The sequence below is a fragment of the Gastrolobium bilobum genome, unplaced genomic scaffold, assembly GCF_033153095.1.
Source record: "Gastrolobium bilobum isolate Gb01-03AN ecotype WA unplaced genomic scaffold, APGP_CSIRO_Gbil_v1 utg3218, whole genome shotgun sequence".
NCBI lineage: Eukaryota > Viridiplantae > Streptophyta > Magnoliopsida > Fabales > Fabaceae > Gastrolobium > Gastrolobium bilobum.
The window spans coordinates 283,933-298,668 of record NW_026897874.1 but is presented as its reverse complement, the minus strand read 5'-3'; the positions used below and the strand labels follow the sequence as shown (position 1 = coordinate 298,668).

The window sequence follows — 14,736 nt, the reverse complement described above, 5'->3', positions numbered from 1 at the left end:
TTCTGATGACAATAATAAATATATAATATTTCTGTTTTAAATTACAAAGTGGCTTCTTCTTTTTTTTTCTTTAGTTAATGGATAACAAGATTGGAAACTAAAAGATTTCAAAGTGGTAAGTGGTTGCTCTTACCGAAATCCTTTTTATGTTCTTCTATACCTTGAGCATTTGTTTTAGCTGTTAATTTTTTTTTTCATGGTTGTATAGCGTGATGGAGACGTTGTTCTTGTCTTCTCTAGCATCACAATCCACACAATTAAGCTTGGAGGTGATCTAGACCAATTAGGTTTATAGCTTTTCCAAAACTAAGACAATTATTACTATGCTAAGCTCAGTGCTATCAGTTTTCCTTTTAGAGCATTCACTTTCTACAAATTTAAAATTTTGACATAACTTTCTACAAATTTGGCACTAATTGTTCTATTGATGTCATAAATGCTTGTCTCTACTCCATTTCTTTACTATGGCATTTTTGAACTCAATGATACTTTCAGTATCCACGTGTGGGTCGTGCATATATCCGATTTTTGAACTCTATGGCATTTTAATAAGAGGTTAATATATCTGCCTTTAAATAAATTATGGGTCGTGCATCCCTCTCCAAGTGTGGCGGTCGTAACGGCGATATCCGGTGATGATGGGTGTAATGTAAGAGTGGAAAATTTTGAGGGAAAAGTTAATCTGGAATCAAAGAGTGAAAAAAATAAAAAGGAAAGAAACGAGATCATGTATACTTGCTGCATAATTTGTTTTCTGCCTTAACGGCAGATATATTAACCCTATATAATAATTATATTAATTTTTTAAAAAAAGGTAAAATTGTAAAAATATCTCATTAATTCTTCATTTTTTTTTCCCTTACCTTATTGTAGAAAATAAAGAGGGAATAGAATATCTTTTTTTTCCCTTCACTTCCTTCCCCTCCCTTCCCTTATATCTCCTTCGTTTCCTTCCCCTCCAAACTCCCAAACAAAGAGTATTTTGAGCCCAAAGAAAACATATAAAAGTTTAATTTTGACTTATATAACAAACCGAACTAAAATTTTCAAATCGATCTCAATTAATTAATTCGTGAACTTAACTTATTCACTTGCTAATACATTAAGGACATCGACTATATTGTCCTCTTTTTTAATATAATATATCTGAATGTCACCGGGTCGATTTTTTTTTTCCAAACTGCCACGGCACCATAGTCGCTGAGGACTGAGGTAGTCAGCTACTATGAATGGAACACGTGTCACTTCCCAAGCGGCTGGACACATAATCCAAAGTCGCTGAGGTAGTCAGCTGCTTTGGTTTCCAGCCGCTGGGGAAGTGACATGTGTCATGTCTATAGTAGCTGACTACCTCAGCGACTATAGGGCCGTGGCAGTTTGAATTTTTTTTTTTGACTCTGTGACATTCAGATATATTTTATTAAAAAAGGGCACAATACGGTGAATGTCCCAATACATTGAGTTTGTTAATTGTCTCGTACTTTATGAGTCATCTATTGTCTGCGGAAAAGTAAAAATGTAGATGTACAATGCTTTACGATGGACATGTGATGGCAAAAAAGGACTTGAATATGATAACCATAGAGGCCCAACGCAGTTCAGGCCCAAATCATTTCTGTTAAGCACTGACTTGTTATTCTGTTAGAACTGAATATAGTTATAACCGTACAACTCTCAATGTATATATACTAGACAATAGGTTACTGAAAGTAATAAGATTTGATCAATATTCAATAGCTTCTTTCTGAATCTCTTTCGTTCCTTTCTTTCTTCAACTATAGTTGTGATACCTCACATGGTATCAGAGCTTCACAAGATCCATGGAGACCAACACCAACCCTGGGCCTATCTCTGTCCACACCTTTTCTAACCCCGTCTCCTTCAAGCTGAATGAAGAAAACTTCCTGCCATGGAAGCAACAAGCATCAGCTACAATCAAATGTTACAACTTGACAAGATTCATCACTAAAGAAATACAAGAATCAACAAATACTGCACATGAAGCTACAGGCACTGCTACTGCTACTGCAACAGTTCAAAATTCCCAAAGATTGAGTTCGAAGGATCTTGATATTCAACAAGATCAACTCCTTCTGTCATGGCTTCTATCTACCATGTCACAAAGTCTATACACTCGAATGGTAGGATGCACTACCTCATTCCAAGTTTGGCAAAAACTTGAAGAAATTTTTGCTTCACAGACAAGAGCAAAGATTAAGCAACTGAAGATTCAGTTAAAGAACACAAAGAAAGAAGGAGATGTTTCCAAGTACTTACTTCAAATCAAGAAGATAATAGACTCACTTACTGCTACTGGTTCGAAGGTTGATACAGAAGACCATATTGATGCTATTCTTGATGGTCTAAATGAAGACTATGACTCATTTGTTACTTCAGTAATTTCTAGGTCTGATCCCTACACTACAGGAGAAATTGAGGCATTACTCATGGCTCAGGAGCAAAGGCTTAATAAACACAGAAGGAATCTTGCAACACCTATGCAAGCCAATATGACACAGCTGCAAAACAGAAGACAGAATAATTTTCCAGGAAATTTTAGAGGAGGATTCAATCAGAATAGAGGAAGGTTCTCTGCAAACAGAGGAGGAAACATATTTCAAAGAGGAGGACGACGATTTTTTGGAAACAACAGGCCACAATGCCAAGTGTGTGGAAGGTTTGGACACCTTGGCTGGGAATGTCATCATAGGTATAATCAGAATTTCCAAAGCCCTTTTTCTCATAACAGTAGCAGTTCTTTTCCTCAAAACAGTAGCAGCACCAACTCTGGAAATGGAAACTTTCAAGCAAATATGGCAGTGACAAACTCTGTCAATTCGAGTCAGCAAGAAGATACAGCCTCATATGCTGACTCAGGTCAATTTAGTGCATCATCTGATTAATTCTCAGCAACAGATCCCAGCTGGTATCCTGACTCATGAGCTACCAATCATTTCACACCTGATGCAAATAATCTGGTAAACAAAACACAGTACAATGGTCAGGAAACAGTTCAAGTAGGTAATGGCTCTAACTTAAAAATCAAAAGTATTGGACACTCAATCTTGCATTCTACTGTCAATCCTATTTCATTTCAATTGTCAAATTTATTACATGTTCCTAGCTTATCAAAGAACTTGCTAAGTGTCTCTCAATTTGCTCAAGAGCATAATGTTTATTTTGAATTCCATGCTGATGTGTGTTATGTTAAATCTCAGGCTACCAAGGAGATCCTTCTCCAAGGCAAGCTTAAGAATGGACTCTATGCCTTTGATGGTGGTTTCCAAAATCTCCAAAGAAACATTGCTGAAGCTGTTTCAAGACCTGTCTCTACTACTTGTTCAAATATTTCCTGTAATAATACATCTAGAAGTTCTAATCTAGATCTATGGCATTCGAGATTAGCTCATGCATCTCTTCAAACTGTAAAGTTGGTTCTTAGGCACTGTAATATACCATTTGCAAATAAAACTGATACAAAACTGTGTTGTGCTTGTTGCATGGCCAAAATGCATCAACTACATTTACCAAATACAACTACTGTATACAAACATCCACTAGAGCTTGTTGTATCTGACATTTGGGGCCCTGCACCAGTAGCAAGTACCTCTGGCTCCAAATACTACATCATATTTGTTGATGCCTATTCAAACTATACCTGGATTTATCCTATGCAAAACAGGTCACAAACATATGAAATTTTCTCTCAATTCAAAGCTATGTCAGAATTACAACTCAACACAAAATTAAAAACACTCCAAACTGACAATGGAAAAGAATACCTAAAACTATCATCACTGTTAAGACAACAAGGAATTCTTCATAGACTAACATGTCCATATACTCATCAACAAAATGGGAAACCCGAAAGAAAGCACAGACATATAGTTGAAACAAGCTTGGCTCTACTGGCAGCCTCAAATTTACCTACCAAGTTTTGGGAAGATGCATTTCTCTCAGCTACCTTTGTCATAAACCAATTACCTACACCCATTCTCAACCAAAAGTCCCCTTTTGAAGTCTTATTTCACAAAACTCTTGACTACACCTATCTAAAAACCTTTGGTTGTGCTTGTTACCCATACTTAAGACCCTACAACAGACATAAAATTGACTTTAAGTCAGCAAAATGTACCTTTATAGGATACAGTCCTAAACATAAAGGATACAAGTGCCTAAGTCCAACTGGACAACTCACAATAGCTAGACATGTCCTATTTGATGAGTCAATCTTTCCTTACAAAGAATCACATAATCGAATAAACTCAACATCAGCTTCTGCATCCTTACCACCTCCTTCTATCCCCACTATCACTGTCTCTTCTCATCAGTCCTTTTTACTTCCTAATTCTCCTATATTGAGTGTTCCTACTGCTGATTTTTCTGCTAGTGCTACTAATTCTACTTGTAGTTCCTCTATTCCTGTGACTCTTGCATGCAGCTCTTTACCTCATGCACCAGATAGTTGTCCTGATCAAATGGTTGAAGCTCCACTGACCAATACTCATAGCATGACTACAAGAGCTAAAGCTGGTGTGTTTAAACCCAAAGTTCTTACAGTATCCTTGGAACCCAGTACTGCTGCTCAAGCTTTATCACAGCCACATTGGGCTCAAGCTATGAAAGAAGAGCATAAAGCTCTTCTCAGAAATCACACCTGGCAACTTGTGCCACTGCCTCCTAACAGATTACCTATTGGTTGTAAATGGGTATTTCGAACCAAGTTCAAGCCTGATGGTACTGTTCTCAAGTACAAGGCTAGACTAGTAGCTAAGGGTTTTCATCAACAAGAAGGGTTTGATTACCAGGAGACCTTCAGTCCAGTTGTTAAACCCACGACAATTAGGATTGTCCTCACTATTGCTTTATCTAAAGGATGGCCAGTTCACCAACTTGATGTGAACAATGCATTCCTGAATGAGGATCTTCAGGAAGAGGTATTCATGCAGCAGCCACCTGGCTTCATACATCAGGACAAGACTCTAGTGTGTAAACTCACCAAGGCTCTCTATGGCCTTAAACAGGTCCCACGTGCCTGGTTTGAGAAACTCAGTACTACTCTTCATCATCTTGGATTCACTACAGCTAAATGTGACTCCTCTTTATTCATTTCCATAAATCAGAACACTACCTTATTTGTTCTGGTTTATGTAGATGATATCCTTATAACTGGATCCTCCTCATCAGCCATCAAGTCTCTTATTCACTCTCTAAACAGTGCCTTTGATCTTAAGGACCTTGGCCATCTACACTATTTCTTAGGCATCGAAGCTCACAAAACTAAATCTGGTGGATTTCTCCTAAACCAGTCTAAGTACATCTCTGATCTTCTGAAAAAGGCCAACATGGTTGACTGCAAACCTATGCCTTCCCCTATGACATCAAGTCCTAAACTTTCAGCTCACGATGGATCTCCCCACCCTGATCCTGCCCAATATCGCTCCATTGTTGGAGTTCTTCAATATGCTACCATCACACGACCGGACATAGCCTACAGTGTCAACAAAGTCTGTCAGTTCATGCACAACCCATTAGATACACACTGGAAAGCAGTAAAACGCATATTACGTTACCTTGGTGGTACGATGACTCATGGCTTAACAGTTGAACCTTCAGCAAACTTTCAGCTTACTGCATATTGTGACTCCGACTGGGGCTCCGACCCAGATGACCGTCGATCTACAAGTGGCTTGTGCATCTTCTTTGGCTCCAACCTCGTCACATGGTCCTCCAAGAAGCAGCATGTAGTTGGCCGCTCCAGTACAGAGGCTGAATACAGGAGTCTTGCAGCCACAGTTGCTGAAGTAGCTTGGATCCAGTCTCTCCTCTTGGAACTTCACATCAAGGTCCCATCCTCACCTACCATCTACTGTGATAATCTCTCAGCTGTCCTACTCACTGCAAATCCCCTTTTCCCCTCACGTACTAAACACTTTGAGATGGACCTCCATTTCGTAAGAGAAAATGTTGTTTCAAAACGTGTCTCTGTTCATCATGTGCCAGCGTTGGAACAGATAGCTGATGGACTCACCAAGGCCATCGCAACTGACCTATTTATCCTTTTTAGATCCAAGCTTCGTGTCTTGCCGTTCAAGCCCACTCCGCTTGTGGGGGGATGATAACCATAGAGGCCCAACGCAGTTCAGGCCCAAATCATTTCTGTTAAGCACTGACTTGTTATTCTGTTAGAACTGAATATAGTTATAACCGTACAACTCTCAATGTATATATACTAGACAATAGGTTACTGAAAGTAATAAGATTTGATCAATATTCAATAGCTTCTTTCTGAATCTCTTTTGTTCCTTTCTTTCTTCAACCATAGCTGTGATACCTCACAGAATAGAAGCAAAATGTATCATTTGCCTCGTGTATTATTCAAGGAAATATATTCTAACAGGAAAAGATGATATTCGTACATGTGCTTGAAGTTGGAGATTTTTTTTTTTTTTTTTTTTATATTATTCAACATGTGTTACTTCGATTATGTTATTAAAAATACAATTAAAATATGAAATAATAATGATTTACAAATTAATGTTACACACATTTAATATTGTTGTTTTTAATATTATATAGAAGTTAAAATTTTCTCCTACGTATACATAAAAGTATGTGGAAATCATATGAGAAAAATGAAGAGAAAAAAAAAATATGAATTTTACAGTGTACTACTATATTAGAAAAAAAATATAAAAGATAATTTTATGTACTACTATATTAGAAATATTAAATAAAAAAAATATATAAATTTGTTTTTGGACGGTAAACATAAACTGTTGGACTGCGTTGCTAAGTAAACCAATCGCGTAGGTGGACCATGCTTGATGCGTGCATCAACAGTGTCGGTCTTCTTGAAGCGTATGCGCAGAAATGTAACGAAAAACTCCAAAAACGATTCCAATCTTTTCATTGCCTTTGGAAACCCGTAAATCAGTGACGAAAAGTCTCAGGTACAGATTGGCGGCTGCTATGCCACCACGAAGGAACATAATAACAATATCTCAATAAGAATCAAAACAGTGTAAAAATTGAAGTTCTCCAAAGATACTAATTGGACACGTGTTCGTTGCAAAATACGGCAGGGCCCACACGTTCTGGAACGTGTAAACCCGATATTTGCATGTGACAGTTTGCACAAGTTTCAGTCGTTCAAAAGTTCAGCATGCATCCAAATTCACCTAAATATACCTCGAATCTTCGGTCTCCTTTATTTGCATGATACATGCATATATGTGTGGTATATATAAAGGCACACCACACACTTCCTATACCATAATTGAAATATTGGACCAATTAACTTAATTTAATTCATTGTGAATGGCAACCACTAGATTGTTGCGCTCCTCTAGGCCAATTCAACTTCCTTCTTCTTCTACTACTACTTCTTCTTCGATTATGAAATGTATAAGGTACCAAAGTAGGGCTAGTTTCAATGAAGATCATAACATAGCTTCTAAAGGAGAAAGAAAACCGGTGGTGGCCGTGAAGGCATCGTTGGCTGCCACCGACCACATATCTACATCAAAACCAGTGGTTCGTCAAGGATTGTTAGATATAGCTGTGTTTATAGCAAGTATTCGCAATGCTATGCTGGTTCTTTTGCGGGTCGCGGTCAAAAGGAAGCGTTGGAATTTACATCCCCAGATGCTCATTGAAAGGGTACTTCTATAATTTTATCCATTTATTTTTTCCTTCACATATTTCTACTTGTACTTCTCCTCAGTCTCACCATTAACAAATTTAGTGATTAAGATGTTTAGGAAGAATTTGCCATACGTATAATTCTTACATTTATCTCATTAATCAATTCTTTCAAAAATTTAAATTTTCAACGACATAAATGATTTTATTATAATATAAAAAAAATCACTTCCTATTAAACCTTCGATTGAGTGAGGATAAAAGTAAGAGTAATCTTTATATGCAACTTTATCCTTTTATTTTTGTAAAGCTGCTATTTCCTCTATTTAAACACATGATCTTTCAATTACACTCTCTCACGTAAGAGTCATTTGAATTTGAAACATATATACAATCCATAAATTAATTCCGTTGTGAGAAATAAATTATGTATACACGTTATATGCAGGAGAAATTTTATTGTGCACTTAGTGCCTTTCATTATCGTAGTCCACAACCATGGCTAATTATAATCCATGGTCATGGTGTATTCACATGCGGATCAAATTAGAATTAATTTCTCTTAGTAAACATAACAATAGGTAAATGCGTGTTCCTATGGTAAGGTCCAGTAACCATACAAAACATATATTATATATATGGTTATCAATGTATGGCTTCACTTGTGCAGGCAATAATCGATTGCAGGTTTTTTACATTGTTCGCCGTAGCAGGATCTTTACTTGGCTCGGTATTGTGTTTTGTTGAGGTAAATGAAGCCTTGTCGATCCACTATTTCCTTTTATTTTTTGTTTTAGTTATTTTAAAGAACTCACTTAAAAAACATGTGGCTTCGTAAATGCAGGGTTGCCTTCTTGTTATCGAGTCATACGCGCATTATTTCCATACGTTGTCTCAAAGGTTGGATCAAGGACACGTGGTGCATCTACTTATCGAAGCCATAGGTTTGTTATATATAACTAGTTTGTTGTACATTCTGATTGCTCTACTCTAATAAAATCAATTAATAGATTAATGCGTGTGTTCGATAATCTTTTCTTGCAGACATGTTCATGGTAGGAACTGCCTTGCTCATTTTTGGGGTGGGTTTGTACGTCATGTTTGTGGCATCAATGACTGCTAGGAAAGAAAAAGAACCATGGCTTTGTGGATCAAACTTGCTGGGTCTCTTCTACATGAAGGTAGCATCATGCGTGCATTTTTGGAACTTAAATTGTCTCAATCATGACTATAATTAAATGAGTCATAAAACAAGATATATGATAAATTAGAGCCCGTAAACAAAATTGAGAGTGTAACTTAGCATGATGTAAAATAATTTAACTATATATATACTTGGGAAATCATTATCTCATTTTACATGATAACCGTTGTTCTCACATTAAAAATTATGCCACCATTTTTTTTTTCTTTTATTTAATAAGTGGTGGGCCCCACCACATCATGAGTCTATAGTAGGAGATAACTATCTCCAACCGCATGAGAAAATAGAATCCCTATATATATATATGTTATGATTTTATTAGAAAATAACTTTATCAAAATTTTATACATAAATGATTTTTTGTATGATGTAATCAATTTTCAGTCACCTCCTCGGTGGGTAGGGATGCAATCAATTGAACAGGCGAAGTCGAAGATTGGGCATGCGGTGATGATGATTCTTCAAGTGGGACTATTAGAGAAGTTCAAGGATATTCCCTTAGTCACAGGCCTTGATCTTGCTTGTTTCGCTGCAGCTGTACTCACATCCTCAGCTTCAATTTTTGTCCTCTCTAGGCTTCATAGATATTGACGTAAAGTTAGCTTGGAATTAATATTCCAACTTCATATTTTTGCCATAAATTTATAGAACACGCTATTTCTTTCGTAAGCCAAAAGAAAAGAATTTTGATTGTACCCTTTATGACGGGAGCTCAATTCATTGATTATACATGTAAAAAAAATAATCAATTTTAATTATTTTCCTCGAGAAATTAATGAAATAATTCAAATTTTTGGATTTAATATATCAGTTCCTTTTTCCTTTATTTTTATTTTTTTTGTAATCACTAATCAAAATGATTATATAAATGTAGGGAAAATTTTTGTTATACAACTTTGTGTCATTTTAAGTGAAATTATTGTGTTTTAGTGGGTTTTTTTTTTCTTTCTCTCACTTCTATAATACTCTCATTTTCTCCATTCTTTTGATTTTGCGGAGCAGAAAAAGGTAAAAAAATATCAAAATACAGTGCTTTCACTTAAAATAACATAAAATTATGTACTTTAAATTAAAAAAAATGCTTTTCTCATAAATATATACAAGCTTTGAGGTTTATATTTACAACTCAGGGTACGTAGTGAATGTGTCAAATAATTAAAAGTAGATATACCATTGCACAGGCAGAAAAATAAATTACAACTTGCGTTTCAGCTTTTATATACTATAAATTAATAGATAAATTACAAAAAAAGACTCATTAATAAGTTGTTATTTTTTACTTCAAAAGATAAAAAATGCTAGAATTTTTATTTAAAATTCATCTGGACCTATCTCATACCAGATATGAGGCCCAATCCATAAAGGGCCAAAATGACCGAATAACTAAAGACTTCAAAGCTATCATCCTGCATATATTGTCAATCTTGCAGGAATATTGACGCACAACATTAGCAGCTTAGAAGTCTATAACTATCCTAATAGCCAATAGTTAAGGGATAGACTCCTGGTTCCAGCAACATCTACAAGATATAGTCCACAAATAAATATTGCGCACACGAAATAGCCTCCAAGAGCCACCTCTACGCACTGTTTCTATATTAAGACGACATAATCAGGATGCTAAACTGCTATATAAATAAAAGATTTATTATTTGTCCTTTTAAATGATATAAGTTATATCCTTTTAATTTTTAACACTATATACTACGATATAAAATGAAAAGTTACTTCTTCTTTTTTCACTTTTCACATCAGCTGATGTGACGGAGAAGCGAGAAAAAAAGTAACTTTTTATATTATAACTATGTGCTACCCGTAATATAGTGTTAAAAATTAAAAGGATGTACCTTACGTACATCCTTTAAAAAAACAAATACTTTTCCCACAAATAAAAGCTTGAAATCGATATATAATCATTTTTCGCATCTTAACTGAAATTTATCATTCACATACTGAGTTAAGCATTGAAATCCCCAATCGCCCTAAACAATTAAGAGATCCAGCTTCAAGACATCCGTTATTGCATAGCATCTCGGGAAAACTCCATCTCATATATAGCACCAAATACCTAAACAACCAATAGATCAGGCTTAATATTGAATGGTCCAAATGTTGCGAACACGACAAGTATACCTGTCGTACAAGTAATAAAGTGATTAAGTAAAAATACACGAGGACTAAATTCAAGCAATAGTTTCGCCGTTTTTATTTAAGTTAGACAATTCAAAAGTAATTTCGCAGGTAACTAATATTTAATTAAAAATTGGTTAAATTGAAATTATGAATAAAAATGCAGTTAGGTTTACTTCACCTCCGATCCCCATTAATTGGTTTAACTATAATTCAATAATATTCTATCTCAATTATTTCAAACAATTCATCATCTAAAAATTAATTGGTTAAACCCTAATGTCTTAGTTCTTTATCCCTTTAACCCAATCGGAATCCTAATGTCTTAGAAATCCCTTTTAGATTAAGCCTTAAGTGCCATGAATTATAAAAGTTTGCAATTCCTACAAACCTATGTCTAGATCATGCAAGAATCGGTGTTCTACCCTTGTCTAGATCAAGATCCCAATATGTCTATTTGTGAACCTTAACCCTCTTTATCCCTATATAATTGGCCAGATCATACAAGAACTTAAGCATGCAAATCAAGGTAAACACAAAAAATTTGAGACAATTTATTAATGAAAAGAATTAAACCAAAACAAGGATTCACGTCGGATCCATATTCCTAACTACAAAGAAAACTAGCCAGACATAGCTGGCTTAAACAAAATAAAGAAAGAAAAAGAAATCATAAAGAAGAAGAAGAAGAATCAATATTGCTCAGTCTACTTCAAGCTCCTCTCTTTTTGATATCTCCAACTCTGGACTCCGGTGTTCTCCTCCTTCCTCTGAATATTCTTGCCTCTGTCAAATTCTGCCTCTGTGTTTCCAAGAGATGCATTTTTATAGGGTTGAAATCATATTTTTTAATTTTCCATAATATCTTCAATGAAATCTTCACTAGAATCTCCTATCATATCTTTGATTCAATCCTTCAAATCTTCCCTTTTTTTATTTAATGGAAAATTTTCCTTAAAAATATTCAAACAAAGATTTGATAAGATCTTGAATGATTCAGAAATCCAAAGCAACTTTACTTGATCTCTCCAATTTATCTCTTTATTCAGCTGAAATTTACTACAAAATATAAGAAATCTTATGAGAATATTATTGAAAATAAAATAATAATTTAATTATAATTCTCATAACATTTAATTAATTTCAAATCAATTTCATGCTTATATTAACCTTTAATACATAGTAAATTGGAGACTCATCACCAAACCCAATTGTTATCGAACTGATAAAAAACAAATATATATTTTAATCAAGGGTTAGTTTTTTGTCATGTCACATTACAAGAGTTTTTTATCTACACACAAATCAAGCGTGAGTCTCACATTAAAAAAAAAAGAGAGTCAGGATCTAGGACCTGTTAAAAAGTCAGAATACGAAACCGGATTCTATAGCAGGACAAAACAGTGTCATTTCTACAATATGATAAAATAATTTCCCTTTAATCAATTAAAGAAAACTAAATAAATAAATAAGAACGAAGTGACGTTCTAGTTACATAAAATTAGAAGGTCATAGTAAAAATAAATAATAAAGCTTAATAACTAATTAGAAAAAAAAGGACAATATATTATGGATATAACGAGGGTAAGAAAATGAAAAAAAATTCTCTTAATTTTAAATAATAAAAATATACAGATTGATCAATAAAAAATCTTGTTAGAAAAACTATATTTTAATATCACGATATTGATAGAGTATATTTGAACAAAAGTTATCAAGAAATATGATTATTGTATTAAAAAATAAATTAATAGAATGAAAGCAGGCATTCTTTGAAGGAAAACTTGAAGATAAGAGGTCTATCAAAAAAAAAAAAAAAAAAACTTGAAGAGAAGAGAAAAAGGCAAACAGATTCTTTACAACAAGAAGTAAGAGTTTTTACCAAATGATGATCGTTCAGTTGGTGTTGGAGAATTGAGCAGAAGTAGGTGGATGTGAAAGCATATGTGAAATATTCCTTAGTACCATAATTGAAAGAGAGGTTTAAAGCCTTGATCCCGAAACCTGTTCCGAATCAGACTAATCACAAAGCCATGAACTATGTTTTTTTTGATTTGTTAGCGCTTGTAAACCTACTAACTAATCGCCATGAACTGTTTTTTTTTCCGCCTATAAACCTACTAACTTGTCCTGTGTCTCTATGCGACATCTAGCTTTCAAACTTTGTTTAAAGCAAAATATAATTTGGCATCAACTCTAAAAGACCATATGTGGAGTTGATGGCCTTTTTCTAAATTATTTTCAGGAACAATGATATTCCAGTTTTTGATGAGAGTGTAGATGCTGGAACTCGTCATTTTCCACTTCTTCAATATCAAAGGATATTCTCTGAGACATGGATCCAACACCGTCACTTCAACACCAACAAGTCCTCCGTTAGCGCCTTCTCTTTCCTCTAACATTCCATTCTCAGCCTCCGTGAGGAAATCACACCTAATTTCGTTAATAGGCATTGACAGACGATTGTGACTAGGGCTGACATCTGTGTGGAAAAGCGTCTTGGTCATCAGAAATTTAATGTTAGTGCCGTTCAATTCTCTGATACGATTCATGAATTCAATCGGCAGACCCCGTGGTGGTGGTGGTGGTGGTGGTATTGGTGGAGCCTGTAACAGTAGCGGTAACGGTAACAGTAACGATGGTGGTGAAGATGATGATGGTGTTGCATTCTTTGGCATACGCATCTTCCTTGGTTTTTTATTATTCACGGAGGTGGCGTTTTCGTCCTCATGCATTTGATTTGGGGTCACCTTTTCTTTCTCTGTCTTTGTGGTTCTAACAGGTGGCAAATCAAGTTGTTCATGGAGACTCTTTATCTGAGCCAATTCTTCTTCATTGTAAAACTGTGGTGCAAGGCTTGATAGTGTTAGGTCCAAAGAGTGAGGCCTAAAGGGTTTGCAAGACATCTTCTGACGTGTCTCGCTATCTGAAATATTTGCCATCAAATCCCAAAGTGTTTTCTTGTCCCTCTGGCTCATGATGGTTAAAGGAAACAGAGCAGCAAAAAGGTAAAAAGTTTTTATCTATGAATTCTTATGGTTAATTAAGGTCAGGGGTTTCTGATGAATCTCGTTCAATCAATGTGCATTTTCTGAAACACTTTTTGAGTTTCAATTTTGAATTTGGAGATAAGCCATTATCAAAATAGAACTTCTCGAATTTGTAGATAAGCTATGATCAGGAGTAAAATCTTTGAATATAAGCTTTTAATGTGTAAGTGTAACTAACTAACTAACACGGTTCGTTGGGGATAAGCTTTTAATTATATCTGTTATTAGTCTGATTATTAAAGATGTTATCATTTATCATTTTATGGCTTCGGTTAAGGAAATCCTGATGCAATCTCTGAAGCTCTTGAGTTTCAATTTTGATTTTGGAGAGATAAGCCGTTATCAAAAGTAGAACTTCTGGAGAGATAAGCTGTGATCAGAAGATAAGCTATGATCGGAAGTAAAACCTTTGAAGATAAGCTTTTAATGTGTTTAACACTGTAACTAACTAACACGGTTGGAGATAAGCTTTTAATTGTACCTGTTAACACACGGTAATTTCTGGTTTAATATTAGTCTGATCATTCAAAATGTTAATCATTTATCATTTTATGACTTCGGTTAAGGAATTGTTATTAGTAAAAATAATTCCCACGAATAACTTTCAAATAAGATATCCAAGGGCTTTGTCATTGTTATGTTATACTTTCACATATACAGTTGGAAAGGAGGGGGTGATGCAAAGTGCCAAATCAAAATATATTTTTA

The 14,736-nt window shown here is 34.9% G+C and overlaps 2 protein-coding genes across 2 annotated transcripts; one reads left to right on the top strand and one right to left on the bottom strand.

Annotated features, from left to right (window-relative positions):
* Nucleotides 1-7,320: 7,320 nt before the first annotated feature.
* On the top strand, nucleotides 7,321-9,514 carry LOC133311013 (uncharacterized). Its single transcript, XM_061512015.1, has 5 exons — nucleotides 7,321-7,662; nucleotides 8,315-8,392; nucleotides 8,489-8,588; nucleotides 8,689-8,825; nucleotides 9,233-9,514. The coding sequence occupies exons 1-5, from the start codon at nucleotides 7,321-7,323 to the stop codon at nucleotides 9,437-9,439; spliced, it is 864 nt and encodes a 287-aa protein (XP_061367999.1). The 3' UTR covers nucleotides 9,440-9,514.
* A 3,620-nt stretch (nucleotides 9,515-13,134) lies between these two features.
* On the bottom strand, nucleotides 13,135-13,956 carry LOC133311008 (B3 domain-containing protein At3g25182-like). Its single transcript, XM_061512010.1, has one exon. The coding sequence runs from the start codon at nucleotides 13,954-13,956 to the stop codon at nucleotides 13,135-13,137; it is 822 nt and encodes a 273-aa protein (XP_061367994.1).
* Nucleotides 13,957-14,736: the final 780 nt, after the last annotated feature.

Excerpts from the sequence above, each read along its gene's own strand:
- LOC133311013 (XM_061512015.1), top strand. The coding sequence starts at position 7,321 with ATGGCAACCACTAGATTGTTGCGCTCCTCTAGGCCAATTCAACTTCCT. Across the intron at positions 7,663-8,314 it reads CCCAGATGCTCATTGAAAGG|GCAATAATCGATTGCAGGTT; the intron begins GTACTTCTATAA and ends TCACTTGTGCAG. Across the intron at positions 8,826-9,232 it reads TGGGTCTCTTCTACATGAAG|TCACCTCCTCGGTGGGTAGG; the intron begins GTAGCATCATGC and ends ATCAATTTTCAG.
- LOC133311008 (XM_061512010.1), bottom strand. The coding sequence starts at position 13,956 with ATGAGCCAGAGGGACAAGAAAACACTTTGGGATTTGATGGCAAATATT.